The sequence below is a fragment of the Podarcis muralis genome, chromosome 17 (genome assembly GCF_964188315.1).
Source record: "Podarcis muralis chromosome 17, rPodMur119.hap1.1, whole genome shotgun sequence".
Lineage (NCBI taxonomy): Eukaryota > Metazoa > Chordata > Lepidosauria > Squamata > Lacertidae > Podarcis > Podarcis muralis.
Genome location: NC_135671.1, coordinates 35,049,572 through 35,076,443, shown reverse-complemented (window position 1 = coordinate 35,076,443; position 26,872 = coordinate 35,049,572). Strand labels below are relative to the sequence as shown.

The following is a 26,872-nucleotide window of genomic DNA, read 5'->3' as shown; positions in this document are numbered from 1 at the left end:
GAGAGAGAGAGAGAGAGTGTGTGAGAGAGAGAGAGAGAGAGAGAGAGAAGGAGTGTGTGTGTGTGTGTGTGTGTGAGAGAGAGAGAGAGAGAGAGAGAGAGAGAGAGAGAGAGAGAGAGAGTGAGTGTCATAGAAGCTATGGAGCTCTCTCAAACAGCTGGAAAGGCAGGAAGCCCCACTGCTGGGAAAGAGCCTGCCTTGGTCTGAGAATCAGAGAAAGCACTGGTGTGGTGCCTGCAGCAGCTTCTCATCCTCCCATTGGGGCACCTTAGCCATCTAGCATGGTGACCAGTCTGGTTGGGCAGGAAGGTGACAAGCACAACTCCTTCCTAAACTGTGGTTGACCTCAGTTAAAGCTCAACAGAGTGGGGGACCCAGAAGCAGCCCTTCTTGTGGAAGAATAAATATTCCATTCAGTAGAATGAACCCAGTTGCAGGGGACACTGGTGCCATCTCCAGCAGGCCCCAGGGGCCCAGGCACCCACAAAATTTTTGCTCTTGGTGCCTGGCCTCTGCCGCCTGCCTCTGTGCATCTCCCAATGCAGCCATGGCACATGCGGGCCCTGTTCCAGTCACTCCCGCAGTGCTGGAGCTGCTCCATCGTGATGACACGACATGACATGATCACATCACCACGTCATTATGCTGCAACTCAGTGTGCACCAACATTGCGTACCCGCAGTGGGGGGAGGGGGCAAGTCAGCGCCCCTGGCAGGAGAGATCGCTTTCTAGGTTTTGCGTCACAAAGATTGTTAGAACAGTGCACATTTATTAAGAGGAAAATAGAATGTGATCGCATGCACCCCCAAAAAATTGCTATGCAGACTCCTTTTTTTAATAGGAAATAAAATTATTTATTTAGGAAAGATAAAGGGTGGGGATAGAGAAGAGGGAGAGAGATCTAGCAGCCTTCCACCTCCTTCATGCCAGGTGGAAAAAGAGCCCAACATGGTTCCCTCTTAGCTCCCTGCCCAGTTGATCTGAGATAGATAGGAATGAAAATAAATCTGTTGTGATTACAAAAATGAACTGAAAACATGTGGAATCTCTTGTCCTTCTTGCTCTTACTGACTAACCTTTCATTTGTGTGACCCAGGCTTGAGGGGGGTGGCTTCTTGAATAACAGAAGACACTCCACCAGAATAACTCCTTATTATTAGGCAACTGAGTCAGTGGGTGGCTCTGCCCGCAAGGTTCATCATTAAATCCATAGTGCCGTTGCATAGCCAGGGATTGCCCCATCTTACGTTTGTGCTTTTGGCTCTGGTTTTTTTCTATCTTCTACATCTATAAATGAAACTAAATGGGCTATTTCAGTTTCAGAGTGGCTCTCTACCAATTTTCTGGTACCAGTGTTGACTGCGTTCACAATCTGTCATATTCCATACACAACTGCACTCCTAACCAGTGGCGTGTGGTCAGTGGACTAGGCTAGTTCCCTAAATGTTCCGGGTAAATTAGAGTATCAATTGTATTAAAGACTGGTGCCTCCTTCCCAAAACTTGGGAAGCTTCTCCCTGGCTTAGAGAGGGAGGAGTGATGCTCCAACTGGGTCCGAGAGCCCTTCTGCCACCTTCCCAAAGTCCACCCAGCTTTCGGAAGGAGGCATAATGCTCAGCACACAACGTCACAACATAGCGATGTCACACTCGCAATGCCCCCCCCCCAGCTGCCCTTGCAAGTTGGCGCCTCTGGCCCTAACTGTTCCCATACCAAAAATAATAATTCGCCGTACGGCACTGCTCCTAACCTTGGTAAAGAAGGGGTCCCCAATAGGGTTGTCTTCAGTTAGCGTGGCTGGATTTCATAGGAGCTTCTTATGCCCTCACACCCAATTTACTTACCATTACAGAGTCGTGGAACTACTCCAAAGCCAAAGAAGCCACCGGGAGAAGGAGACTTTGGAACAATTAAACTCATAAGCAACGGGGCATATGGGTGAGTGAGCTGACTCAGATCCCAAGCTCCTTGGATCTGCCTGCATGGAAGGGTCTCCCTTGCTTCTGGCTGGCTCCTTCAGCACCAAATCAGGCCTGGTTCAAATGCTTACCTGGTCCAAAGGTGCTGTTCCGAAAGTGGAGGAGTAGGCTGTTTCAGCTGGTTAGAGTTGAAAGTATCGCACCGTTATGGTACGACGATCCGTGTTGGGGAACCCATGTCCCATGTTTCTTTATGAGCATCATGGTAGAGGGGTACAAGATCTCTGATATAGAGAAGCATCTGAACCAGGCTTGGAAGTTCAGGAGACATCCCTTGGGGGAAAAAGAAGAATTATAAGGGGTTTTCAACCACATGGAAAGGAGAATAATAACGGTGAATTCCTGTCATAGTAAGATGGTGTAGGGAACTGGATCTGTTCAGTGGGCCAGATTCCCAAATTACACACACACACAGGCCAAATTTGGCAGATGCGTGGGACAACCCACCCGTCCATCACCTGGCATCATAATGACTTTACACAGGTCAGAGTTCCAAGGAAACCTTCCAACAGGCTTGCTCTGGAGAGAGAGAAGATGCTACATCATTGAACTGAGCATTTCTCCCTCTCTGAATAGGAAGCAATGTGGATTCAGAGCGCTGTATTTTGAATTCAAAATACTCAAATTTTTAAACAGCATTTTCCTATTTGTAGAGGGAATGCTTTCATCTAAACTGCTTCCTCTGGAGAGAAAGTGGAGCATTTTTCTCTCCTCAAAGGAAGCAGTTTGCATTTACACTTGCTCCAGCATTTTTTAATGCAAACTGCTTCCTCCCTCCATCCCCCTCAGCAGCCTATCCTAGCCAGGCTCTCTGTCAGTGTATTGATGCTGACAGGGAACCGTACTTGTATAGGAACAGCAGGGAGCCCCATTTAAGGGACATCCATATTTGCCTAAAACCAGCTGTCACATATGATGTCAATTGTGGGATACCACGAAGAAGGCCCTGTTTCGTCTTGCTACTTGCCTCACACTGAGACAGCAGAGGCACCTGGAGGGAGGGTTCTGAAGAAGGCGTCAAAGAGAAGGCAGGGCAATGTGGGGTGTTCTTCAGGTCGCAATCCTCAGACAGCTTTCCACCCAAGGATGGCCCAAGATCTTTTGCCACCTTAAGGGTTTGCAACGATGTGTAATGTTGATGCAGTGGACATATGAGCAGACAAGGGACGCGGGTGGCGCTGTGGGTTAAACCACAGAGCCTAGGACTTGTTGATCAGAAGGTCGGCGGTTCGAATCCCTGCGACGGGGTGAGCTCCCATTGCTCAGTCCCAGCTCCTGCCAACCTAGCAGTTCAAAAGCACGTCAAAGTGCAAGTAGATAAATAGGTACCGCCCCGGCGGGGAGGTAAACGGCGTTTCCATGCGCTGCTCTGGTTCACCAGAAGCAGTTTAGTCATGCTGGCCACATGACCCGGAAGCTGTACGCCAGCTTCCTTGGCCAGTAAAGTGAGATGAGCACCGTAACCCCAGAGTCGGCCACGACTGAACCTAATGGTCAGGGGTCCCTTTACCTTTACCTTTAAGCCTCACTGCACCCTCCCAAAAGCTCTGGGTAAAAGCTAGTTTACCAGCCCATTGTTTAAAGAGGGGAGAGAGTCTAGTATTTATAGAGCGAGGATCAAGATCCCTCAATACACCTACATTCTCTGCTGTGTTCTTGGAGAAGTGCTTTGTGGGTTGGGGCTGCCTCTCACTGAGCACATCCCCTCTGCTTTCTCCGCCTCCTCCTCTCACAGAGCTGTGTATCTGGTGCGGCACAAAGAGACCCGGCAGCGCTTTGCCATGAAGAAGATCAACAAGCAAAACCTCATCCTGCGCAACCAGATCCAGCAGGCCTTTGTGGAGCGCGACATTTTGACTTTTGCAGAAAACCCCTTTGTGGTCAGCATGTTCTGCTCTTTTGAGACCAAGCGCTACCTCTGCATGGTCATGGAATATGTCGAAGGTACACGGCCTCAGAACTCCTGAAGGGACTCAGATACCCCCTGGCCTCTCAGTATCACACAAGTCAGCTTTCAGGTTACATATGGAAATTAAATCCCATGTGTGAGCTTGCAGGAAACAACCCATTCTGAGAGCAGCAGTGGTTATCAGATACCCTTGAGCAAACAACGTGCACATCCTTTGTTGTACAAATAATATCCAGTTATTATTATTTATTAAATTTATCTATTAAATTAAAAACATAGCTCAGAAGTTGAGGAAGCATCTTTCCTGGCCATCCAAACTGATCTTATCCTTCTCAATTCATTAGCACCCAAGCTCCTCAACCAGTGGTTTCATTACTTTTAGTCAGGACAGTGATGTTACTGGAAGCCCTAAGATGATGATGATGATGATGATACCTTTATTGTCAATGTACAACCTGTGTACAATGAAATTAACCGAGCCTCCCCTCCCCCCCCACAAACACTCTTTTATTCAAAACAATCTCTTTTATTCAACTGTGTCTCTGGCTTCAAGGCAAGCTTGGATTTTAGGAGATGGCAGAGTCCCTGTGTGCTTGGCAGGGGATTCCAGCATCCTGTTAGCTTTTTCAGCAAGCAAGATTGGAAACACCTGTGTTTAAACCAGTCTCAAGTCAAAAGATCACCTAGGTCTTTTAATATTAAATACAGCATGAATGTAGGGCACAGGGAGCCAAGCCTTGTACTTGCCCTCCTACAGACTGTGCTTCTTAGCATTCCAAATGGCAAGACACTGGAGGACTGCAAGCTCCGATCAAGGGCAGGAATAGAGTAGTAGTCCTGCACTGTACGAAGAGAGTGGCCTGCTAGCTGCCTCCCTAACCACTTGGCCCTTTTCCCAGCAGGCGGGGACTGTGCCACACTGTTGAAGAACATAGGGGCACTGCCCGTGGAGATGGCCCGCATGTACTTTGCCGAGACCGTCCTTGCGCTGGAGTACCTGCACAACTATGGCATCGTCCACCGTGACCTAAAGCCCGACAAGTATGAAGCAGAGAGCCAGAGCTTCTCCTGGGCTATCTTGCCGGGAGAAGAGCTTTGCTGACATCCCCTGGGTTCCTTTACCAAAAGGGGGGGGGGGCAAGGTGTTTCTGTGATCTGAGCTCTCTTGACGGTTTCTTCTCCGGCTTTCTCCTCAGCCTGCTGATCACTTCCATGGGGCACATCAAGTTGACAGACTTCGGTCTCTCCAAGATGGGGCTGATGAGCCTCACCACCAACTTGTACGAGGGTCACATTGAGAAGGATGCCCGGGAGTTTCTGGACAAACAGGTGGGCACCCTAATGGTGTGCATGAGAGGGGAGCATTGTGGGCATAGCTGTCAACTTTCAGGTTTGAAAATTAGGGATCGGCAGCCTCAAAAAGAAAGGATCAGCAGCCTCACCTGTCCTGGGGACAGTCTACGGGATATCTAACAATCTGGGATAACAGCGGGAAATGGTGCTGGAATAAGGGAATTTCCCGCAAAAAAAGGGAAGGTTGACAGCTATGGTTGCGGGTGGGTGAGGGGGCAGAATTCGAAATGTGCCATTGAAATTGTGTGGGAGACTATAACACTGCCCTGTGATGCAGATCAAGGCTGATCCAGGGGAGTTCTTCCTGCTCCTCTCAGATTGTGTTTACATACAAACGACAGAAGTAAGAGGACATTAATCTCAGTTAGTCATTGGCTATGGGGGTTTTCACTGCCGCCAGACCACTTGGTAAATATTTAGGGAGGTATGAGATAAGAGAGTACAAAAACCCCTGGAAGCTCTCATATGGTTGACTTGTTTTTAAGCCCCAGCATGGACTTTAAATCAGAACTTGTCAGTCAGCAGAACAAAGCCTTTCTTACCAAACAAGGCCTTCTGGTATTTTAGAAGGAAGACATGAGGCAGGACATGACAAATTGTTATTGTGTATGTGAGGGGGGAAGCTGTAGACTTAGGGTGTCTAACCTCCATCCCAGGGGCCTAGCAGAAGCTTTTCTGACCCCCAAGACCCCGCAGGTGGTGGTGGTGGTCAAAACAAAAATTATATACCCAGCTCGGGGATGGATAGAAAGGTCTGAAACCTTTCCACCCAGCCCAGAACTCTGATAGGAATGCAGATCACCCCCTTCTCAGTTGCCTCAGCTAACATGTAGGGCTGCCATACATATGGATTTTCCCAGCCATTACCAGGATTTCATCCAATCTCTGTGCTGCTAACTGAAGGATGGTTGGTGTCTTGGCAGGTGTGTGGAACCCCTGAATACATTGCTCCCGAAGTGATCCTTCGCCAAGGCTATGGGAAGCCAGTGGACTGGTGGGCTATGGGCATCATCCTGTACGAGTTCCTGGTGGGCTGTGTGCCATTCTTTGGAGACACCCCTGAGGAGCTCTTTGGTCAGGTCATCACTGGTAAGTGAAGGGCAGGTGTGTTTGGGTCACTGTGATCCAGCTATGAGCTCAACATTGTTACTTGCTGGCCTTGGAATTTCCTCCAGGCTTGGCTAAGTTGCTCCTGCTCAACCAAGGAGAATGGAGGGTGCTGTTTGAGTTGGTGGGGAGAAAAACCTTAGGAGGGTATCCTGAAACAGAGTGAAGCAATAAGGTGGAGCTTTGGGTTCAGAGGCTCTGTGAGCTGCTTTCCATGTTAGAAAGATGCTTGGCATACGAATTTCCCAGTAGCAATTAAACCTGTTACAATAATCTACACATTGAGGAGACCATTCTAACCCTCCCTAATCCACCCCATCAGCTGCCTCGTCCACCAAGAACTTCTCTGTTTCTTTCTGCTTTCAGATGACATCTTGTGGCCGGAAGGGGAGGAGGCCCTCCCAGCAGATGCTCAAGATCTCATCTCCTGTCTCCTGCAGACCAACCCTCTTCTCCGCCTGGGGGCAGGTAAGGACAGTTGGTCAGGGTGCAGGGCAGTTAGTTAGGTGGGACTTCAGTGTTGTGATCCAATCCAGAAGGAGGGGAGGAATAATCCTGCCCCCAGATCTCTAGATCCTCTTTCGGGGTGTTGCAACCTAGGACACCAAATTGTTGACCAGCTGTGGCCTTGGTGGGTCTGTGTCAACATTTCCTAATTGCTCAGAAAGCAGCCCACCCCCACCCCCGGCCACCTGGCAGCAGAATCACATGTTTCTAGGAAAGAGCACCTCTTACCATGTCCAGTTTGATTGGCGGTGTTGTCCAGCAGAGGGCAGCAATACTTTGGACTTTGCATTTTGCAGGTGGCGCCTACGAAGTGAAACAGCATGCATTTTTCAAAGATCTGGACTGGAACGGGCTTCTGAGGCAGAAAGCAGAATTCATCCCTCACCTGGAGTCTGAGGAAGACACCAGCTACTTTGACAGCAAGTGTTAACATTCTGCTTTCTTTTTCTTTCCCTGCTCCCAAATGTTTTCCTTTAACAAACAAGAGCGAGGCTGCTGGCCTGCACCACTTCCCACTATCCAGAAACACCTAATCCCAGATTGCTCATGTTAATAAGGGCCTTCTCCTTCCTTCTTTCATACCAGAGAGGTGTCAGTGGGGGATTTCCATTGCAAATATCAGCTTCAGGGGAAACATTTTCACCAGGGCCCCCACCGGGAGAAAAGGGCCATAGCTCAGTGGCAGAGTAATGCCTGCAGGCAGAAGGTCCTAAATTCGTCTCTGGCACTTCAGCTGGGACTAGGAAAGAACCCTGCCTGGAACCCTGGGAGAACTGCTGCCAGACAGTGTGGAACATTATGAACCAGTGGTTGCCTCTGTAGGAGGCAGTGCCCTGTGTTCCAGTGAGAGTCACACCACTGCAACTGCTATTGTACAGTGGTGCCCCGCAAGACGAATGCCTTGCAAGACGAAAAACTCGCTAGACGAAAGGGTTTTCCGTTTTTTGAGTCGTTCCGCAAGACGAATTTCCCTATGGGCTTCGTCTTGCGAGTTCTTGCGAGTTTGTTTCCTTTTTCTTAAAGCCGCTAAGCCGTTAATAGCTGCTAAGCCGCTAATAGCCGCTAAGCCGCTAATAGCCGTGCTTCGCAAGACGAAAAAACCGCAAGACAAAGAGACTTGCGGAACGGATTAATTTCGTCTTGTGAGGCACCACTGTATTATTATTTTTTTAAGATGTATGTCAAACACATCTGAAGGCAGCCCTGTTTAGGGAAGCTTTTAATGTTTGATGCATTACTGTATTTTAATATTGTGTTGGAAGCAGCCCAGAGTGGCTGGGGAAACCCAGCCAGATGGGCGGGGTATAAATAAATTATTATTATTATTATTATTATTATTATTACACTGTCAGGATGCTGTCAGCAGCTTCTGGCTGGCTGCCCAGGAAAGTATGAAGACAAGGAAAAGTTTCTTACCTTCCTTTTTTATTTCAATATTACAGAGAGAGGCTATAGAACCCAGCCTCTTGGATAATGGGTTTGTCCTGAGTGAATCTCCACATCCACACACCCACACACAACCACACACACAACCACACACACCCATCTCTCCCACTTCCTCATTCGTCATTCTCATCGTCTCCTCTACGGGTCCTGCTATGTGTCTTTGAGCTCTTAGCTCTCCTACTTTAAAGGCTCACCAGGTTCTGGGAGATGGGGAGTCTGGAATGCTTTCTAAAGACACCATGTCAGCCAGCTGCCATTGCGGTCCTGTCTCCTCCTCTCCCATTATTTCCCAACTTTCCCTCCTCATCTGCCTCTGAACTGTGACCTCCCTCAAACCCCTGTTGTCAATCTATACTGTCTTCCTCTTCCTCCTCCCTGGAAGGTTCAGGCTGGGGAGGTGGTCTCCACCATTCCTCCTCTGCTCAGTCCCTGACAAACAAATGCTTAAAACATAATGCGCTAAATGCTAAGGTGCATCTGATGTCCTGCCTAGTTTGGTTCACACGGCCAAGATCAGAGATAAGCCTCTGCCTGATCTGGGCTTGAAATCTTTATCATCCATGCCATACAACTGAAGGTGATTGACAGGTAGGTGACCTCCCCACCCACCTGTCAAAAATGGTCCATGGAAGGTGGGCCAATTCTGGATCTGATCCTCAGATTGAAAAAGATTCCCCATCCGCTGTTATGTGACAATGGCAGCATAATTCTGGGAGATGACGGGGACATTCTAGGGTTCTCATTTGTTTTTAAATACATGAGTATGCTGCTCATCTTTGGGGTGGGGGGGTGCAAAGGGAGAAGCTGCTTGTCCTGGTGGAGCTTTGTTTCTGTTTTTCCAAGCTTCCTTCCTGCTCAGGGTGAGATGTTCCACTTGGGTGCGGGATGAAGCTGCCTCTGCGATGTTTTTCTTTCTCTAGCCATTTGGGGCCAGGCTTAGAGGGAATGTGGGCAGCTCAACAGCAATCCTGCTGCCCAGGTCTCCCGCAGCTCCCATGAGACAGTTTTCCTCTTTCCAGCTCGCTCCGATCGTTACCACCACATTAACTCATATGATGAAGATGACACGACTGAAGATGAACCTGTGGAAATAAGGCAGTTTTCATCTTGCTCTCCCCGGTTCAGCAAGGTGAGAGTCCTCACTGACTGCATTTAATTCGAATTGTTGTTGTTGTTGTTGTTTAACACTGGTGCTGTGGTTATAGAGTGTGCGCTCAGAAGCCCAGAGTTTAAATCTCCCCTCAGCCTCACAAGTGTCCCTAGCCACTTCCATCTCTGTTGCCTCTCTTTCTTTCTGCAAATAAACGAGGATATTGTTACTTGGCAGGGTTGCTGTAAGGATTACTAAGATAATGTATGTGAAATGCTATAAATACTTTCAATTGCTCTATGAAATGCTGCTGTTGTCTTCTTCATTCTTCTCCTTACCATCAGCCAAACACATTAGCAAAATGTGTTTGGGAGCACAGTGCAATGAGGAGTCAGGGTTTGAATGGCGTATGTTGGGGATGGGTAGCCAATAAATGTATTGGCTATCTTCATAGCACATCTCTACAGGGAGGCAATACAATAGGAGATTGTCAGCAGCACCACAGCCCTATGCAAACTTACTCACTTAAGTGTGCAGAACTATGGTGTCCAAGTCGTGTGTTTGTTGAGCTGGGTGTGGGTAGGTGGCTGGGTATTTTCAGGCGAAGATTGGCAGGAAGAAGGGATGCTTGAAGTCTCCCGCATGGGCCAGATCTGCACACTCAGACCCTTTTAAGACTGTTCCCAGCACCCCTGGTATAGGATCTGAAACCAGCAGTAACCCTCACTGATGGAAAACATATACAGTGGTACCTCTGGTTACAAACTTAATTCATTCCAGAGGTCCGTTCTTATCCTGAAACTGTTCTTAACCTGAGGTACCACTTTAACTAATGGGGCCTCCCGCTGCCGCATGATTTCTGTTCTCATCCTGAGGTAAAGTTCTTAACCAGAAGTACTACTTCCAGGTTAGCGGAGTCTGTAACCCGAGGTGTTTGTAACCCGAGGTACCACTGTACTTGAAATCACCTTGTGGGCAGTGGGGGGTTTTCTGTGGAGATCTGAAAGATTTGGGGAGGTTTAAGAGCACAGCAGTGCTATGTGTTAATTCTTGGTGGCTGAGATACTTTTCAAATTTTCCCTAACAAACACCAAAGAATGTCTTAGAAGGCTCTGGCTGCTGTGTTTTGTTTTTGTTGTTATATCCTCCACACAACATGCTTCTGAGTGTGTGTCCTCAGGGGCAAGTTTATTGCCTAATTAATCGAATTACGTTTAATCTAATTACGTTTTCACCTGTGGTTTTAGTACTGCATGAATGATTGATGGATTGTTTTGTGGATGGTTGGGTCAACTGTTTTGCAGCCATCTGTAGTGAAAAACAGTCTATAAATAAGGAAAATAAATACATATTTATTTATGTAGACAAGGATTAAATGTAAGGTATTGGTTGTGTTTAGAATAGATTTATGAAAGATTTAGAAAACTTATTGATTAGAATATTCATGTGAGATTGTATGGGGAAAATACGGACTAACAGATACAATCTTGCTTAAACTGTATAAAGGAAGTGCAGTGTAAGCAATGGAAGTCAATCAATGAAATTTTATTATTATTTTCATATTGAGATATTTGTAGAATAAACTTGGAAGAAATTCTTCCAGCTTTTCTTCTTCTTCTTTTCTCTTTATTTTTTTCTTTTTTCTTTTCTTTTTTCCTGTTTGTTCCTTTTTTCGTATACATGTGCTTATTTGAAAAATATATGTATGCATTTGCAATATTTTGCTTATATTTTGTAACAATTATGTTAAATAAATTAAAAATTAAAAATAACTACATAAGCAATAAAGCTGCTCCTTATGGCACGTTGCTGTACCATTTCTCACCCTTCTGGCCTTTGCCGCCTGCCCCCCTCAATACAGGTGTACAGCAGCATGGAGCACCTCTCCCAGCATGAGCAGAAGACTCCAGGTGTCACCAAGAGGGACCAGAGCAACAAACACAAAGATGAGAAGCTCAGCAAAAGGGAGAGTCTGGGTAGCTTCACCCTTCGAGAGAAAAGCTGGCGCACCAACTCCCCTGAAATGTGAGTCTCCACCCTGTGCAATAACAGCTGTGGCTTTTGTTCTTCAGCCCCCAGACCTGGAGGAGGCTGAGGGCACTTGGAAGAGGAGCTCTCACTCCAGCTCTGAGAGGCAAATGTGGGCTTCAGGGTTTCCTGGATATTCCAGGGCTCTGGTCCCAACCTCTGGTCCCTGGCAGATGCTAGCTGCTGTTAGTCTTGCACTTTTCCATATGCCCTGCGGACTTAGCAGAGAAAACTAGAAATATCAGCTGAATACAGGATGCTTAGAAAATGGACGCCACCTGTCTAACTAGTACATTAATCAGCTGTTCCCAGAATCACAGAATTGTAGTGTTAGAAGGGACTGCGAGGAACATCTAGTTCACCCCCCTGCAATGCTGGAATCTGTTGCCCTACATGAGGGTCGAAATCACAACCCTGAGAATAAGTCTCATGCTCTACCGCCTGAGCTGAAATGTAAATGCATTTCTGAATTACCAAAACCTGAGTGTAGGTGCAATATAAGTGAGGCACGGACTAAAGTACAGGATGACATAAAGTTCAACAAACAATAGCTTTCTCCTCATTCTTTGGAGGGAAGATAATCTTTTAAAGTTCTTTTTCATTCCTTACTATAGTACAGTGGTACCTCAGAAGTCGAACGGAATCCATTCCGGAAGTCCATTCGCCTTCAAATATGTTCGGAAACCAAGGCATGGCTTCCGATTGGCTGAAGGAAGCTCCTGCAGCCAATCAGAAGCCATGGAACCAGCGTCGGACGTTCGGGTTCCAAAGAACGTTTGCAAACCAGAACACTCACTTCCGGGTTTGTGGCATTCAGAAGCCAAAGTGTTTGACTTGCAAGGTGTTCAGGATCCAAGGTACAACTGTAATGCTCTCAGTGCAAAATGTAACGCTTTAGGCATTTATTTCCCACCACCACCACTCCCGTGCTCTTAAGTTGCAGCCCTAACAATTAAAATGTCTCCTCACTTATTGCAACTGAATCCACTGAAGATGCACTTCTGAACTGGGGAACCTGCAACCTTCCAGAAGCTTTTGGACTCCAACTCCCATCAGCCCCAACCAGTGTGGCCAGTGGAAAGGGATGATGGGAGCTGTAGTCCTGAAGCATCTGCAGGGCCACAGGCTCCCCATCCTGGCTTCAGCTAAAGTAGATTGCACTCCAGTTACAGCACTAATAATAATAATAATAAGCTCTAAGGCCTCCTGACAAAAGTTAAGCCCTGGCTGGCATTTTGGACATGGCTTCAGGTGTTTGGGGTGGGGGGGTGAGCCATCTTGCTTGTTTTCTGTCTCTCAGGAAGCGGCTCTCAGCCTCGGAGTCGTCCTACACCGAGAGCGATTCCAGCCCCCCGCTGGGTGCACGACGGCGCTTTTCGGCCCTGATGGACACCAGCCGTTTTGCCGTGCCCCTGGAAACCGACAGCGAGAGTCTTGGCAAGGGGCCTGCGAAGGCTCCTGCGGAAAATGGGCCCCCGGGGTCCACGCCCCAGGTCGAAGGCAGGGAGAGCAAGGAAGGGGCAGCAGCAGAGGCTGGGCAGAGTCCTGCCCCTGTAGAGACTGAGGCAGGTGAGTAATGGCCTCTGGCTGAAAGCCCTCACTCTGGCAGCTGAAGGGGAGATGCTGTTTACACGAGATGTGCCTATTACAGTCTGAACAGATTCTTGGTACGTCGCCTCCCTTTTGACATCTGTTTTGTGCAGCCAAAGTCCTCTCCCTTCCAGCCTCTGGTGAGGAGATGCAGCCTGGCTCAGGGAGACCACACATCCCTAGGGAGCAGTGCACCCCAGATCCCTTAAATCACCCCTTGGCAGATCCAAGCACTCCGGTCTTGATTCTATGGCAAATCTCAAGTGTACAGTTAGCCTCTTGGGACCTTTCCGGTAGCCATTGCACAATGCAGCGGTTGCAGAGGATCCAAACGTCTGTTCTCCCATCAATTGGGAGGAAATTGCAATTTCCCAACATTCGGGCCGCAAGGTTTTGTTGCTGGAGAAACTCGAACCTTCCTCCCACCAGCAAATCTCCTGATAACGCATCCACTGCAATAAGGAGTACACTAGGCAATGTCTATTTGGTGTAGGCCCTTCAGCCGATCGCTTGCAACCAATTCCATTCTTGCACAGCCTCCAGTAATTTCAATGGGCTCTCGCAGGAAAATTTCCTGGTGGATTGTGACTTATGGGTCGGACACTCTGCCGCCCAAAATTTGCTGCGTGAGACAGTTGCTTCACGGTAGGAATGGCTCTGTGGCAATGGGTGACACAACTCTCTTCCTGCCTCTGCCAGGGTCATTTTGCAACCCTTTTCTTTCTTTGTTTGCATGTTGGAGGTGAAGTCCCGCCCAATGGTGCCATAGGAGGGAGGTACTCCATGAAGTGCTTTTAAAACAAAAGCAAAAAAGGGGGTGACTGCCCCTTTGCTGCAACCTTGCCCCTCTGCTTCTTCAATTTTTTTGTTTTCTCCCAAACTACTTTATTTGGGAAGAGGGATGCTTTTGTTTCGTAATTTGGTTTTTTAGAGGTTGCACACTCCCCTTACCCAGAGCCAATGCACATCCTCCTCTCTTTCCCCCCAAATAGATTCTGGCACTAGTCTGGGGCTACTAGCAGGTGTGCAATCCTATGAATAAAATGTGGTTGCGGGCAGATTATTTAGTAAAAGCCTACCAAGCTGCACATTCCACCATCAGCTGTCTCCCTTCTTGCAGAGTGGCTGGGGAAACCCAGTCAGATGGGTGGGATATAAATAAGAAATTATTGCTGTTATTATTGCACATAGCAAGGAACAGACATGTCTTCTGCAAGTTCTCAAAGGCTCTAGCAAACCCCTGAGATTTCCAAAAAGAGCAAATGCAGCAGTTATTTCTATTCTAGCAATATCTGCCAAGACGTTTGATTGGAATCTGGGCTTTCCCCCACGTTTGTCAGAGCTTGCGTGGCTGCAGAAAACCCCAAATGGCAAGAGCCTTGTCAGCCCAGGTGTGCGTAGGATCAGACCAAAAGGTTCCTCTGCTACTGGGATACTGTACTAAAACAAGCCCTTATCTGACCCTTGGGGATTTTAACAAGCCCTCAGCTGGTGCTCTTGGAGGGGGTAAGGTGCCCGGGGGGGGGGGGCAGAGCCATCCCTCTGCATGGCATCCAAGGTGTTTGCCATGTCTAGTAAGAAAAGGGAAAGGGCAATGATTCCTTGCAGAGTCTTGCAGCCCAAGCATCGAATTGCATGGCTTCAGCACCTTTATGCAGTCCACAGAACCGAGGGCAGGCAGCTTGGCAATTGCAATACCAGGTGTGCATCAGTAGCACTTACCAAGAGGTCCTTTTCGCACTATTTGTGAGAGTTTGGTGGGCACGCTGGGGCTTGGCCCTAGGCCTCCGAGCTCCTCTGGGGCGCAACCCCATCTCCTCAGCTTCACCTTGAGAAGGCCTAGGCAGGCAGAGTCACCCTGCCTGGTGCTCTGCCCACGTGATGAGGAAAGGCGAAATCTCTGGGCGTGGTGTTTGTGATCCTCTCGGGTTGCTGGGGGTTTGGACAGTCCCTGCCGCGGCCCCCTCTGCTCTGTGCTCCGTGTTTGAAGGCGGGGGCCCCTGGCGCGTGGTCCTCTGATGTAGGGCTTGAGTCATCCTCCCTCTCTCTCCCCTCCCCAATAGGCAATAAATCAAAAGCGGGTGAGCTACAGCCCCCAAAGGAGCTGGACCCATCAGCCCCCAAAGCCACCAATGACTTGGTGCTGCGCCGGGCCCGCCACCAACAGCTCTCAGGGGACGCCACGGCCGAGAAGCGCAGCTCCCGCACAGGGGGCAAGGTCATCAAATCTGCCTCAGCTACTGCGCTGTCCGTCATTATCCCCACAGGTACGGGCCTCCTCCTCTCGCCCCCCTGCACATAACCAGCAGGCACAGCACTAACCCCATAGGAACGGCATCCCACTTTGAGCCTGGCACCCCACCCCCTGCTCTCAGCCCACCCCCTGCCCCCAGGGGCACCGGGCTTCTCACTACAAACCGTCCATCCTGCTTGACAGCATCTTGGCCTGTCTTTCATGCTGTATCCACCCGCCCTTGCACAGAACCGCTCCCCTTCCATTGGGCCGGCCTGTCCCGGCGGGCCGCATCCTGATCAAGACCGTCCAGTCCCTGAAGACAGGACCCATCTGTCGCTGTTCCAGTAGGAATGAACACTCCCCACTCACTGCAGCCTTCATCAGCTCACAGCCCCCAACCTCTCACTTATCAACCCTGCATGCTGTACCCACCCTTTCGGCACTTCTAACATAGTTGCTGAGCTGTGTGCGTTTTGTGCCAATAAAAAAAAAAGGTCTTCCATAAGAAAAATGGAACTCCGGGCCATGCACAAACTTATGCAAATGAAGCATATTTGCATGTATAACTTCCTCTGCTGGTTTGGATTTTGCAGCTTCTACAGTTTTGCATAGTTTGTTCTGCTTCTGTCGTTTATGGAGAGACAGAAAGTAGCTTTCAAGGCACTGAGGACCCCTGAATGCTGGGAATCATATTCAGTTACGCCTCTTAAGATTTAAGCAAGCATTGCCCACATACTGTCAATTGCACCATGAGGGCTGGAAACTTGCTTTTAATTTAAATGCAATGGGAGGTTCTTGGGAAGCTGAACGTTGTGCCAAAAGCCCGCAGCCTTCTGCAGCTTGAAATTGCACCATGCAGGCCTTTGTCTGTGGCAGGGGCATTATAGCTGTATGCTTAAACTCGGGGTGGGGAGCCCTTTCTGATGCTGTTGGGTTCCAATTCCCACCAATCCTAGCCAGCATGGCCAGTGGTAAGGGATGATGGGAACCGGTAGCCCTATAGCACCTGGGGGGCCACAGAGAATAGGGTAAGGCACCACTGATTTTCGCTTTCCTGCTAGAAGGGCACACACCAGGCGTCATTTGCCTTTGGGACCTGCAGGAGCTCTTTGCCCTAGCCTGCTCAACACCCACCTACCCCGACGTACCATTTCCCAAGCTCAAAACCGCCCTTGGAAGTGTTGCAGCTTCTGTACTTTTCCCTCGCTGCCAACAGGTCTTGGGAAACGACTGGAAGGAACAGGCAGCTGGCCTTAGGCTGGGTGCAGAGACCAGAATGTACAAGTTTGCAGGACCTAGAGCAGGGGAGGCTGGGGGCCGGGGCTCCTGTTCTGGGAGGCAAGAGGTGCTCTTGTGTTCTTGCCCCATGGAATGGCGGAGGGCTTCTTGCTTCCCCTTTAGTTTTTCTCTCCCTCTCCCTCCTCGCAGTGGAACAGCACAGCAGCTCACCTTTGGCCAGCCCCATGTCCCCCCGGTCACTCTCCTCCAACCCGTCGTCCCGCGATTCCTCTCCGTCCCGCGACTACTCGCCCGCCGTCACCATCCTGCGCTCGCCCATCACGATCCAGCGCTCGGGGAAGAAGTACGGCTTCACACTTCGTGCCATCCGGGTTTACATGGGGGACAGCGATGTCTACAGCGTGCACCACATTGTCTGGGTAAGCGTGCGTGCCAATCTGGAGGGCACTTTGGGCAGGCGTAAGATTAACACTTGGGACGCGGGTGGCGCTGTGGGTTAAACCACAGAGCCTAGGACTTGCCAATCAGAAGGTCGGCAGTTCGAATCCTCATGACAGGGTGAGCTCCCGTTGCTCAGTCCCTGCTCCTGCCAACCTAGCAGTTCGAAAGCACGTCAAAGTGCAAGTAGATAAATAGGTACCACTCCGGCAGGAAGGTAAACAGCGTTTCCATGCGCTGTTCTGGTTCGCCAGAAGCGGCTTGGTCATGCTACCCACATGACCCGGAAGCTGTACGCCGGCTCCCTTGGCCAGTAAAGTGAGTTGAGCGCCGCAACCCCAGAGTCAGCCCCGACTGGACCTAATGGTCAGGGGTCCCTTTACCTTTTACCTTTAAGATTAACACTGCACCATGGGGAAGGAAGAGCCCCTTACCTGCCTTGTCTGCCTCACGCTAAGAGAGCCCAAAGGGGCAAACGCTTTAGGCAACGGCCCTTGCAAGGCCAAAGCCGGGTGTGCTGTGGGCAGAAGGGGGCAGCAGAGCCATGAGAGCATCTCTCTCGTCTTCTCCCCTGGCAGCACGTGGAGGAAGGTGGTCCAGCTCATGAGGCAGGCCTGTGTGCCGGAGACCTGATCACCCACGTCAACGGGGAGCCAGTGCACGGGCTGGTGCACACGGAAGTGGTGGAGCTCATCCTGAAGGTAAGCACAGAGCGGCCGTGGCCTCCGAGGGCACCTGGGCAAAGTGCTGCATCTGCTTGCTGTGCCAACAGCCAGCTCTCTCCCCTCTCTTTCGCCACAGAGCGGGAACAAAGTGATGGTGACCACCACGCCCTTTGAGAACACCTCCATCCGGATTGGGCCAGCCCGCAAGAGCAGCTACAAATCCAAGATGGCTCGGAGGAACAAGAGGAGCACCAGCAAGGAAGGGCAGGACAGGTGAGGTGCAATAACCGGGGGGGGGGGAGTGGAGAGGAAGGGGCTGGCTCCCCTCTTGGCTAACGGCTCCCCTTCCTTCCGTAGCAGCAAGAAGCGCAGCTCCCTCTTCCGCAAGATCACCAAGCAGTCCAACCTGCTGCACACCAGCCGGAGCCTCTCGTCGCTGAACCGCTCGCTGTCCTCCAGCGACAGCTTGCCGGGCTCTCCCACCCACGGCCTGGGCGCTCGTTCGCCCACCCAGAGCCTGCGCTCCACCCCTGACTCTGCCTACCTAGGTAAGAAGCCCACGGGGGCTGGGCTGCAGCGGGCGGGTGGGGAGAGGGTTAGGGAGGTGGGGGACATTTGCTCCCAAAGATGTTCTTTTCGTTTCATTTCTTTCGTTTTATTGGTTTTCACATATTACATTACAATACAGATGTACCAAAGCCAACACCATTTCCTCCCCTTCCCCCATACATTTACATTTCTATTTCCTCAATCCATCATATTATTCTTTTCTTCTTCCTCCCACTTCCCTCCGCCCCCACTTGATTTCCTCCACATTATACAATTTACAATAATCTTTGCAAACTCCAATATTCTCAAATCATCTATATATTCTTATTATCTTTCCTTACTACCGTATTTTTCGCTCTATAAGACGCACTTTTTCCCCTCCAAAAATTGAGGGGAAATGTGTGTGCATCCTATGGAGCGAATGAAGGCTCCTTGGCTTCAGCGATAGCAACGCTAAGCCTCCAAAGCGCAGAGGGAGCGCTCCCTCCACGCTCCGGAGGCTTCGCGTTGCTTTCGCTGAAGCCTGGAGAGTGAGAGGAGTCGGTGCGCACCGACCCCTCTCGCTCTCCAGGCTTCAGGGATAGCCGCACACAGCCCCTCCGGCAGGGAGAGGCTGCACGGGGCTATGGCTTCTTTAGCCCTGCGCAGCATCTCCCGGCAGGGAGAAGTTGCGTGGGGCTAAAGAGGAAGCCAAAACAGCAAGCGGGATCCATCCCACTCGCTGCCTTGGCTTGTGCCATAGCCCCGCGCAACCCCTCCGGAAGGGAGAGGTTGCGCAGCCTGTACGCTGCTCTTTGGGGCTGGGGGGGGGGAGAATAAGATTTTTTTCCTTGATTCCCCCCCCCCCTAAAAACTAAGTGCGCCCTATGGTCCGGTGCGCCCTATGGAGCGAAAAATACGGTAATTTTTCTTCCATCCAGTACTTCACATTTTAATCTAGGCATATTATTGTATCTTTTTTTTTAGCAATATTTTGCCATATAGTCATCAAAACATTTCCACTCCTTTTTAAATTTTTTATTTGACTGATTTCATATTATAGCAGTTAATTTTGCCAAGATTAAATATTCATTTAGTTTACAAATCCATTCCTCCCCCAAAGATGTTCTTAATGGGGTGGCGGGGGGGTGGGCAGAATTGCATGTTGTGAGCTCTTGCTGCCTCTCACCCCGGAGGGAGTTGAGATTGGCTTGGAGCGTACCTGGTGCCCAGCAAGGGCTGCTGGTCTCCTGCCTCTCAGCCTGCTCCCTTCCCCTTTGCCCCCCCCCCCACAGGTGCCTCTTCACAGAGCAGCTCCCCAGCCTCCAGCACCCCCAACTCGCCAGCTTCCTCGTCCCACCACATGCGGCCCAGCACCCTGCACGGTCTGTCTCCCAAGCTGCACCGCCAGTACCGCTCCGCGCGCTGCAAGTCAGCTGGCAACATCCCCCTCTCGCCCCTGGCTCACACGCCCTCGCCCACACAGTCCTCGCCGCCCCCGCTGCCCGGCCACACGGTGGGCAGCTCCAACACCACGCAGAGCTTCCCGGCCAAGCTCCACTCCTCGCCGCCCGTGGTGAGGCCGCGCCCCAAGAGCGCAGAGCCCCCTCGCTCGCCTCTACTGAAGCGGGTGCAGTCGGCGGAGAAGCTGGGCTCCCCGCTCAGCTCTGAGAAGAAAGTGGTGGTCAGGAAGCACAGCCTGGAGGTGGTTCACTCCGAATACCGCAAGGACTTCTATGGGGAGCCTGGACTCCACAGCCTGGCGGAGTCCGACGGGGAGAGCCCCAGCGAGTCGGGCGCTCCAAAGCCGCTTGCCACCCGGCGCCTGGGCCGCCAGGAATCCCCGCTTAGCTTTGGGGCAGGAGATGGAGAGGCCAGCGCCCTGGAAGCCAGCATCAAGGCCAGGCTCCCGGAAGCTCTGCTGGGGGACTGCAGGAGAAGCCAAGCCGTGCAGACCGAAGAGGCGTTTGCAGGAGCCAACCGTGCCCTGGCCAAAGCCCTGAGCCCCGTGCAAGAGCACGAGCAAGGCAGGAAAGGAAGCATGGAGGTGGAAGTCGCCCCGCGGGGGCCTGTCCCCATTGTGTTGGAACCCAAGGAGAGCCAAGAGACTGGCCCTCCTGGGAAAGCTGCCCCGGAGCATGGCCAGGACAAGGCTGACTCACCCAAGGAGAAGTGGATCTTGGAGGTCGTGGAGGAGCACACTACCCTGGGGACCTGCGCCAAGACCCCCAGCTGCCTCTGCCCAGAGGGGACCAAGAACGGGCTGAAGCGGAGCTCAGCGGAGGCAAAGGGGAAGCGGGGGAAGGAAGAGGGGTCTGCTCTGGGATCCGGGAACAAGTGTGCTGGAGACACCCCACGGCCTTCACCGCCCGCACTGGAGAAAAAGGGGGCAGCACGCTGACCCAGAGGACTGCCTTTCTCACTGTACTGACCCCCAGACCACGCTCCTTAGGACACCTCCTTCATCTTTGCCTTGCAGCCATGGCAGCCGTGGGGCTGGTTAGGGCACCCACATCGAAGCTGGAGGGGGCTGACCTGTAAGTTCCCTGTAAATACGAAGGGCAGAGGCAATGATGCCTTCCCCCGCCTCCCGGCCACTCTCCTGCAAATGGCATGCCTGGTGTTAGGCCTTGTAAAGTACCTATACATAACTCTCTATATATATATTATATTATATTATTTATATAAATATACATATATATATATATATGAGCAAGACTACTCTATACATGAAAAGGTTAATACTGTGATCACTCCCTTCCCCAAAGCTACTCCCAAGGCCCTGTGTTTCAAGCTACTCCTTGAAGTCTGTAGGATAACAGGGGGAATGAATGGATGTGCAAGGAAAAGACATCAGAACATGCGCAGACCAAGTAAGTTGGGACGCAGAAGATTTTACTAACCCACAAAGTGCAGAAACCCAATTATAATTCATGTTGCGTCTGGGTCCTTGCATGCAGAGGGGTGTCCAACTTTGATTGATTGAGAGATGCCGGTCCAGGCTGGCACCATGGCAGCAGTCAGCAAGGGAGCTCCCATCCCTCAACAGCCAAAGTCCCCACCCCCACTTTCAATTTGCCCGTAGCACATGTCCAAAGCAAGTTCTTCTTTCCCGACGCCCTTAGGTGAGGCAGGAAGATGCAGAAACCCTGAATTTATTGTTTTGCAGTTCTAATACTTAGGTAAATCATCTCGCCAAAGTGAGCACTTTAAACATCAGATTGAACTCCCTGGCAAAGCAATTTGCACATCGGTCAGTTCTTAGCATTGTACGTCTGTTTGAAACTAAACAAAAGTCTGGATTTGAATGTGCCTGGATAGAGAAAAAGGCAGATTGGCCCCACCTCTAGAAAAAAGCAGAGGTGCTTGAACTATAAAGATCCCCTCAGGTGGCAGATTTGACGCACTATGAAAAGTAGGAGATCAGAATATCTGGCCTAGGGGTCACGACCGATTGGCAAATATCCCTGTACCAGCCCTGTTTAAATGGGGCTTATGCCTGGTGAACTCACTTCTTGACTTAAGTAGTGGAAGAGGTGAGCCATTTGGATTTTCCACCTTAGGAACCAAAGTATCTTGCAAAGGCAAAGCCAGACAGACTGGTGATTCTTGAGAGAAAGAGCAATTGAGAGCCCACGTCTTTTCAAACTTGGCTTAATGAGCCCATCAAAATAAGTGGTTTCTCAGACAGTGATTTTGGAGACAACTGAAAACCATTAAAGGTGGTTGGTTGGTTGGTTGGTTGGTTGGTTGGTGAAGAGGCATATTATAGTGCAGTCTGAGCTCATGGTGGATCCCAACCTGCAAATGCGTGTTGAGTCTATTTTGGAGAACGGGGGAAACAGTTTTCCACAATATTATTAATACTTTTCTGCCCCTATTCTTACATGAGGTGCCCAATGGGTGCTCACATAGCATAACCTCTGACCAGCTGTACAAAATGGCATCTCCAATGCATGCCCCTTAATGTAGAACTACCACAGCAGCCCTTGGCCCACTGGGCTGTTGCATGTCAGTGGCAAGAGCTGGCACCAGGAGGGTGGAACCATTTGGCATGTACACTAGGAAGGCAATAATGGTGCTGGAAGAGGAGGATGGGCACTGCCGTTGTTGCACATCGCAGTTGTGTCAGCAGCTCCTGCAGCTGCCAATTTGGTTGAAGTTGGTCGGGAATACATTTTCCTGCAGCCACGAATTGGGCAAAATGCCTGCAGCCAACCATGCTGCCCCATCATGCAGCTGTTGTGTCATCTGTGTTTGTGGGCAATGAAGTCATCCTGCATGATGGTTCTGTAAGTTGGCAGTGTCTTGTTTTGCTGTAGAACTGTAACCTCAGAGCATGTCTGCAGCTTCTGCCCAGAGGCACAATGCCGCCAGGCCTCCAAAGGCTCAGACCCTGAAATACAGGGTACAGCTTGGCATAAGAGGGGGTGGAGCCTGCCAGGGCAGGGGCGGGGCCTAGTGATGCCTGGTGGATCAGGGGTGAAATCTGATTTCAGAGGAAATGGGCAAAAATTCTCAACCGAACTTCTCACCACCCACTCATGGCATTAAACTCCTTCCAGTGCTCAGTCCGCTTCACAATCCTTACCTTGTTCTTGAGAACATGGGAGGAGGATGGAGCCCAGTGGAGAAATGGCAGGTGCATCCACTTAAACCTTGGGGATTGTAGCCTTGTAAATGTGACAGCAGTTTCCTGGCTGAAAATCCTAAACTCTCATTAAACCTACAGCGCCCAAGGTTATTTAGTGGTAAGTTAAATCAACACTAAGGGACGTGGTGGCGCTGTGGTCTAAACTACTGAGCCTCTTGGACTCGCCGATCGGAAGGTCGCCGGTTCAAATCCCCATGACGAGGTGAGCTCCCAACCTAGCAGTTTGAAAGCACACCAGTTCAAGTAGATAAATAGGTACCACTGTGGCAGGAAGGTAAATGGCGTTTCTGTGCGCTCTGGCTTCATGGTGTTCCGTTGCGCCAGAAGTGGTGTAGTCATGCTGGCTGTGGACAAACACTGGCTCCCTCGGCCTGAAGCGAGATGAGCGCCACAACCCCATAGTCATCCTTTGACTGGACTTAACCATCCAGGGGTCCTTTGCCTTTTACCATTTACCGTTTACCAACACTAAGTGGTTAGGTCCTGGATGCACCATATGAGAAAAATAGCCTTCTCTTCCCTCTTTGCATCTGCTCCCTCACTCTGAGGTGTTATTCTTTGGCCTGTAAATCTTAAGAAGGAAGCAAAAACCCTGCAACTTTGGGTCATGGTCAGAGAGTTGGCAGCCCTGCTGCAAACGGCAACATCGAACCCTAACCACTAGGGTTCTTCCATATGTATTCTTGACCATTCTTTCGCCTGGTTCAGCTCCCAGTCTGTCTCCAGCCGCCTTCCTCACTCACTGGTGCTCTCCCAGTCCAGTTACCTCTGAAGTGAGAGATACCCTCTATGCAATGCGAGCTGATGGCAGAAGTCTTTTTTTTACTTTTGCCCTCCCTCTCAAATTTCCCACTTGTTATCCTGCAGCAGCCATTAACTCATCTTTCCTCAGCTATCCTGATGGTGAAAAAAATCACTTGTTATCCTGAAGAGAGCTGGATCCCTGGGCATCAGATATTCCACTGGAAATAATAATAGCAATGAAGTGGGGCTTTAGGGGAAAGCCGGGTTCACTTCTGTTGAGACTTTACAACCCATGTAGTATTTCTGTTGTCTGACCAAAGCAAATTTAGCCTGTTGGGCTTGATCAATCTTCCTTGCCTGCGGCAACAAAAAAACGGGATTGGAAAGCATGTGGGAAGCCAGAATACGTGGCAAGTGGACTGTGTTTGACCTGGTGGGTCACAAGCTGTGTGAGCCTGGCCAATATGCATTCTATGTCCCCCAAACCATATGAGACCTAGTGCTAGTCATAGCGATTGCTCCAGGTGAGTCTGCAAGATACAGTGCATGTGCTGAGGAACCTACAGCTGTGGGGATAGGGATAAGTCCTAGACTGGGAGGAAAGCGAGTGGGGAAATGCTTTATCTGGATGAGTAATTTTCTTCACCAGTCCAGAGCTGCTGGACCCACAAGGAAGGAAGGCACTCGGAGAGCAGAACTCCAGGGAAGTAGGAGCTCCTGCCAGTCTGTCCACCTTGCAGGGAGGGTGTGTCGATGGCTGTTGCGCCCTCCAAGCTCTGACATGCATGAACGACTACTGAAGCACCCCCTGCTATGTTGGCATCTATCTGTAATGTGGATAAAGGCATTTGCCCACCTCCCTCACGAGGAGATAAGAAGCTGACAGCCACACAGTGTCTGCCCGCAGTGTGTCTTCTGGGCCATTATAACTTGTTTCCAGGCTTATTAAGGCAGGCACACTGTGTCATGTTAATAAACCAACCTGTACAGCAAATCTGGCCTTTAGCTTCTCTCTTATTGCTGCCTGTTTGGGACGGAGGGAAGGGGACCAGAGAGCTCCCACCTTCTTATTCCCTGAGCTCCAAGGAAAGGAAGCCGGACCCAGAAGAGACTGGGGCAGAAGAGCTGGATCTGGGGTTGGGGTGGTTTCCTCATCCACTGTTGAGGGTGTGGGGTTCGGTTCAAAGAACGGGCGGCCCCAGCCGGGCCCAGGGCTCAGGGTTTCCCTCCCTCCCACATGATGCCCGAGTCACTCGGCTCTTTGGAGCTTATTTCCCCTGTTCTGCCCTCAGGTCTCCTCCCTCCTGCATGGACCTGGCTTCCCTCCAGCAGCCTGCAACCCCAGTGCTTACATAACAGCCAGGGCATTGTGCCAGGAGGTTAGTATTACAAACAAGGTGCCTCTTGTACACGTGAGGCTCGTCTCACACAGCCCTGTGCCAGGGCGAGGAAACCAGGGCAGGGCCACAAGCGCATTGGCAAAGGTGCCACCCATTGCTAGTTTTCCTTCTGTAGGGCTGTGGGGCTGCCCTTTCTGCATAGCTGACGAGTTGACTCACTGAGCAACCCTGAATTGCCTGGAATAGGAAATCCGGGCCTCTGACTCAAGGGCTGGCCTCTTGTGGCCAGTCTCTGACTCCGCTTGGGGTTCTCTAATTATCTGGGTCCTTGTCCTCCACCACTCTTAGGACGGTTTAGAATGAATGGTTGGATCTTTTCCCCATCCTGACCTGGCTGCCGTAACACTCTGCTGCGCTTGGTTAATCAGCACATCTGCCAGTTCCTAGACTTGTTCCTACACAGCCTCTTGATTTCCATCTGATTCTGTACCTGCTGTGTTGGGCAAAGCATGAGGAAGAGCCGGTGTTGACCACAAGGAGACAATGAGTTCAGTCCTCTGCTAACGTTCCATGTCAAGGGACCTCCTTCTGTCACCTCCAAAACAGAAAAGTAGGTGTCATCCCAACCGCTACGCCAAGGATTGGGATTGTTCTTCAACTGCATCTCCCCAAATCCCTGGCCTTTGTCTGGGTTGCCTGGGGCCCATGGGAATTGGGCTCCAACAACACCTGGGGCAACCCTCCCGTACACCCTAAGGATGGTCCTGCGATGAACCATGTAGGCAATCTAATGTGTTGCTTATCAGTTACCAATCAAGAACATCTTTCTATTAGGTTCAATTTCCAGTAGGAAATTATCCTATGGAAGCCCCACTAACATGAACAGAAATCAGACAAGCGCCGTACACTTCAACGGGCTTGTACAAGACAAGTTCCCAGCGGACTGTGCCCCCATGTTAGTGATTGGGAAGGTGGGTATCACTAGGAATTTCAGCATCAGGTACAGAAATGTTTTGGGCTGGCCCTGTACACACTGCCTGTCTCTCAACAGAGGTATGTTAGCTCTCAACGCAGCCCTTCCCTCACTGAGCTGCTAAGACTCCTCAGTATGCTGTTGAAATTATAAATATGTAGGATGAAAGGTCCTGCCAACCTAGCAGTTCGAAAGCATGTCAAAGTGCAAGTAGATAAATAGGTACCGCTCCGGTGGGAAGGTAAACGGCGTTTCCGTGCCCTGCTCTGGTTCGCCAGAAGCAGCTTAGTCATGCTGGCTATATGACCCGGAAGCTGTACGCCGGCTCCCTCAGCCAGTAAAGCGAGATGAGCGCCGCAACCCCAGAGTCGGCCACGACTGGACCTAATGGTCAGGGGTCCCTTTACCTTTACCTTAGGATGAAAGGGGAACCTTTTTATGTTGTGAGCCACCTCTGATTTTCAGGTGAAGGGCGGGATACAAATTTAATGATGATGATGATGCTGATGATGACGACGATGCTTTGGTACTCCAGTACCCACATGAATGCCTAGCAAAGCCAGGGTATTAACAATGCAGATTTCCCCAACTTTTTAGTATATGCCTGCAGATGATGAGAGAAACCAACTGGGCAGGCAGAGATGATGGCACACGGTGGCAGTTATTCTAGGACGCGTAATGTGAAATGAGCACAATCAGACACACACAGCTTTCTCTTGAGAGAGCAAAGTCGAAAGCATAATAGGCCAACAAAGCATCTATGCCTAATTCTGGGTATTGGGCACCATTGCACCTCACACGGCATCTTAATCATTCTCTGTGCCCCCTCTCCACTCATCAATCTTGGCTTCTCCCTTTGCTCTCTAATCCTGCTAAACCTTGGTGCCTTCTGCCTGCTAGCCCTGGAATTGGAAAAACAAGAATGCCTGAGCCAAGTGGTGCAATTCTTAATGATAGGCAGCATCTCCACAGGGGCACTGGTTAAGAGGAAGGTGCAGCTTCTTTCCTGGAGACACCCACTAAGTACTCATGACAGTCTGGACTGA

At 50.4% G+C, this 26,872-nt stretch overlaps 1 protein-coding gene across 4 annotated transcripts in view; it reads left to right on the top strand.

Annotated features, from left to right (window-relative positions):
- Nucleotides 1-24,507, top strand: part of MAST1 (microtubule associated serine/threonine kinase 1) — a 97,719-nt gene extending 73,212 nt beyond the window's left edge. For 2 of the 4 annotated variants that reach the window (XM_028711669.2, XM_028711667.2), the window contains 16 exons: nt 1,853-1,938; nt 3,715-3,923; nt 4,791-4,929; nt 5,085-5,217; nt 6,165-6,330; nt 6,715-6,816; nt 7,152-7,274; nt 9,321-9,430; nt 11,253-11,416; nt 12,720-12,988; nt 15,073-15,276; nt 16,674-16,903; nt 17,501-17,623; nt 17,724-17,860; nt 17,945-18,135; nt 19,411-24,507. In XM_028711669.2, the coding sequence (XP_028567502.2) occupies nt 1,853-1,938; nt 3,715-3,923; nt 4,791-4,929; nt 5,085-5,217; nt 6,165-6,330; nt 6,715-6,816; nt 7,152-7,274; nt 9,321-9,430; nt 11,253-11,416; nt 12,720-12,988; nt 15,073-15,276; nt 16,674-16,903; nt 17,501-17,623; nt 17,724-17,860; nt 17,945-18,135; nt 19,411-20,516 (3,492 nt within the window). In that variant the 3' untranslated portion in view covers nt 20,517-24,507. The remainder of the gene's footprint in view (nt 1-1,852; nt 1,939-3,714; nt 3,924-4,790; nt 4,930-5,084; nt 5,218-6,164; nt 6,331-6,714; nt 6,817-7,151; nt 7,275-9,320; nt 9,431-11,252; nt 11,417-12,719; nt 12,989-15,072; nt 15,277-16,673; nt 16,904-17,500; nt 17,624-17,723; nt 17,861-17,944; nt 18,136-19,410) is intronic. The other 2 variants (XM_028711668.2, XM_028711670.2) reach the window with 2 other exon arrangements.
- Nucleotides 24,508-26,872: the final 2,365 nt, after the last annotated feature.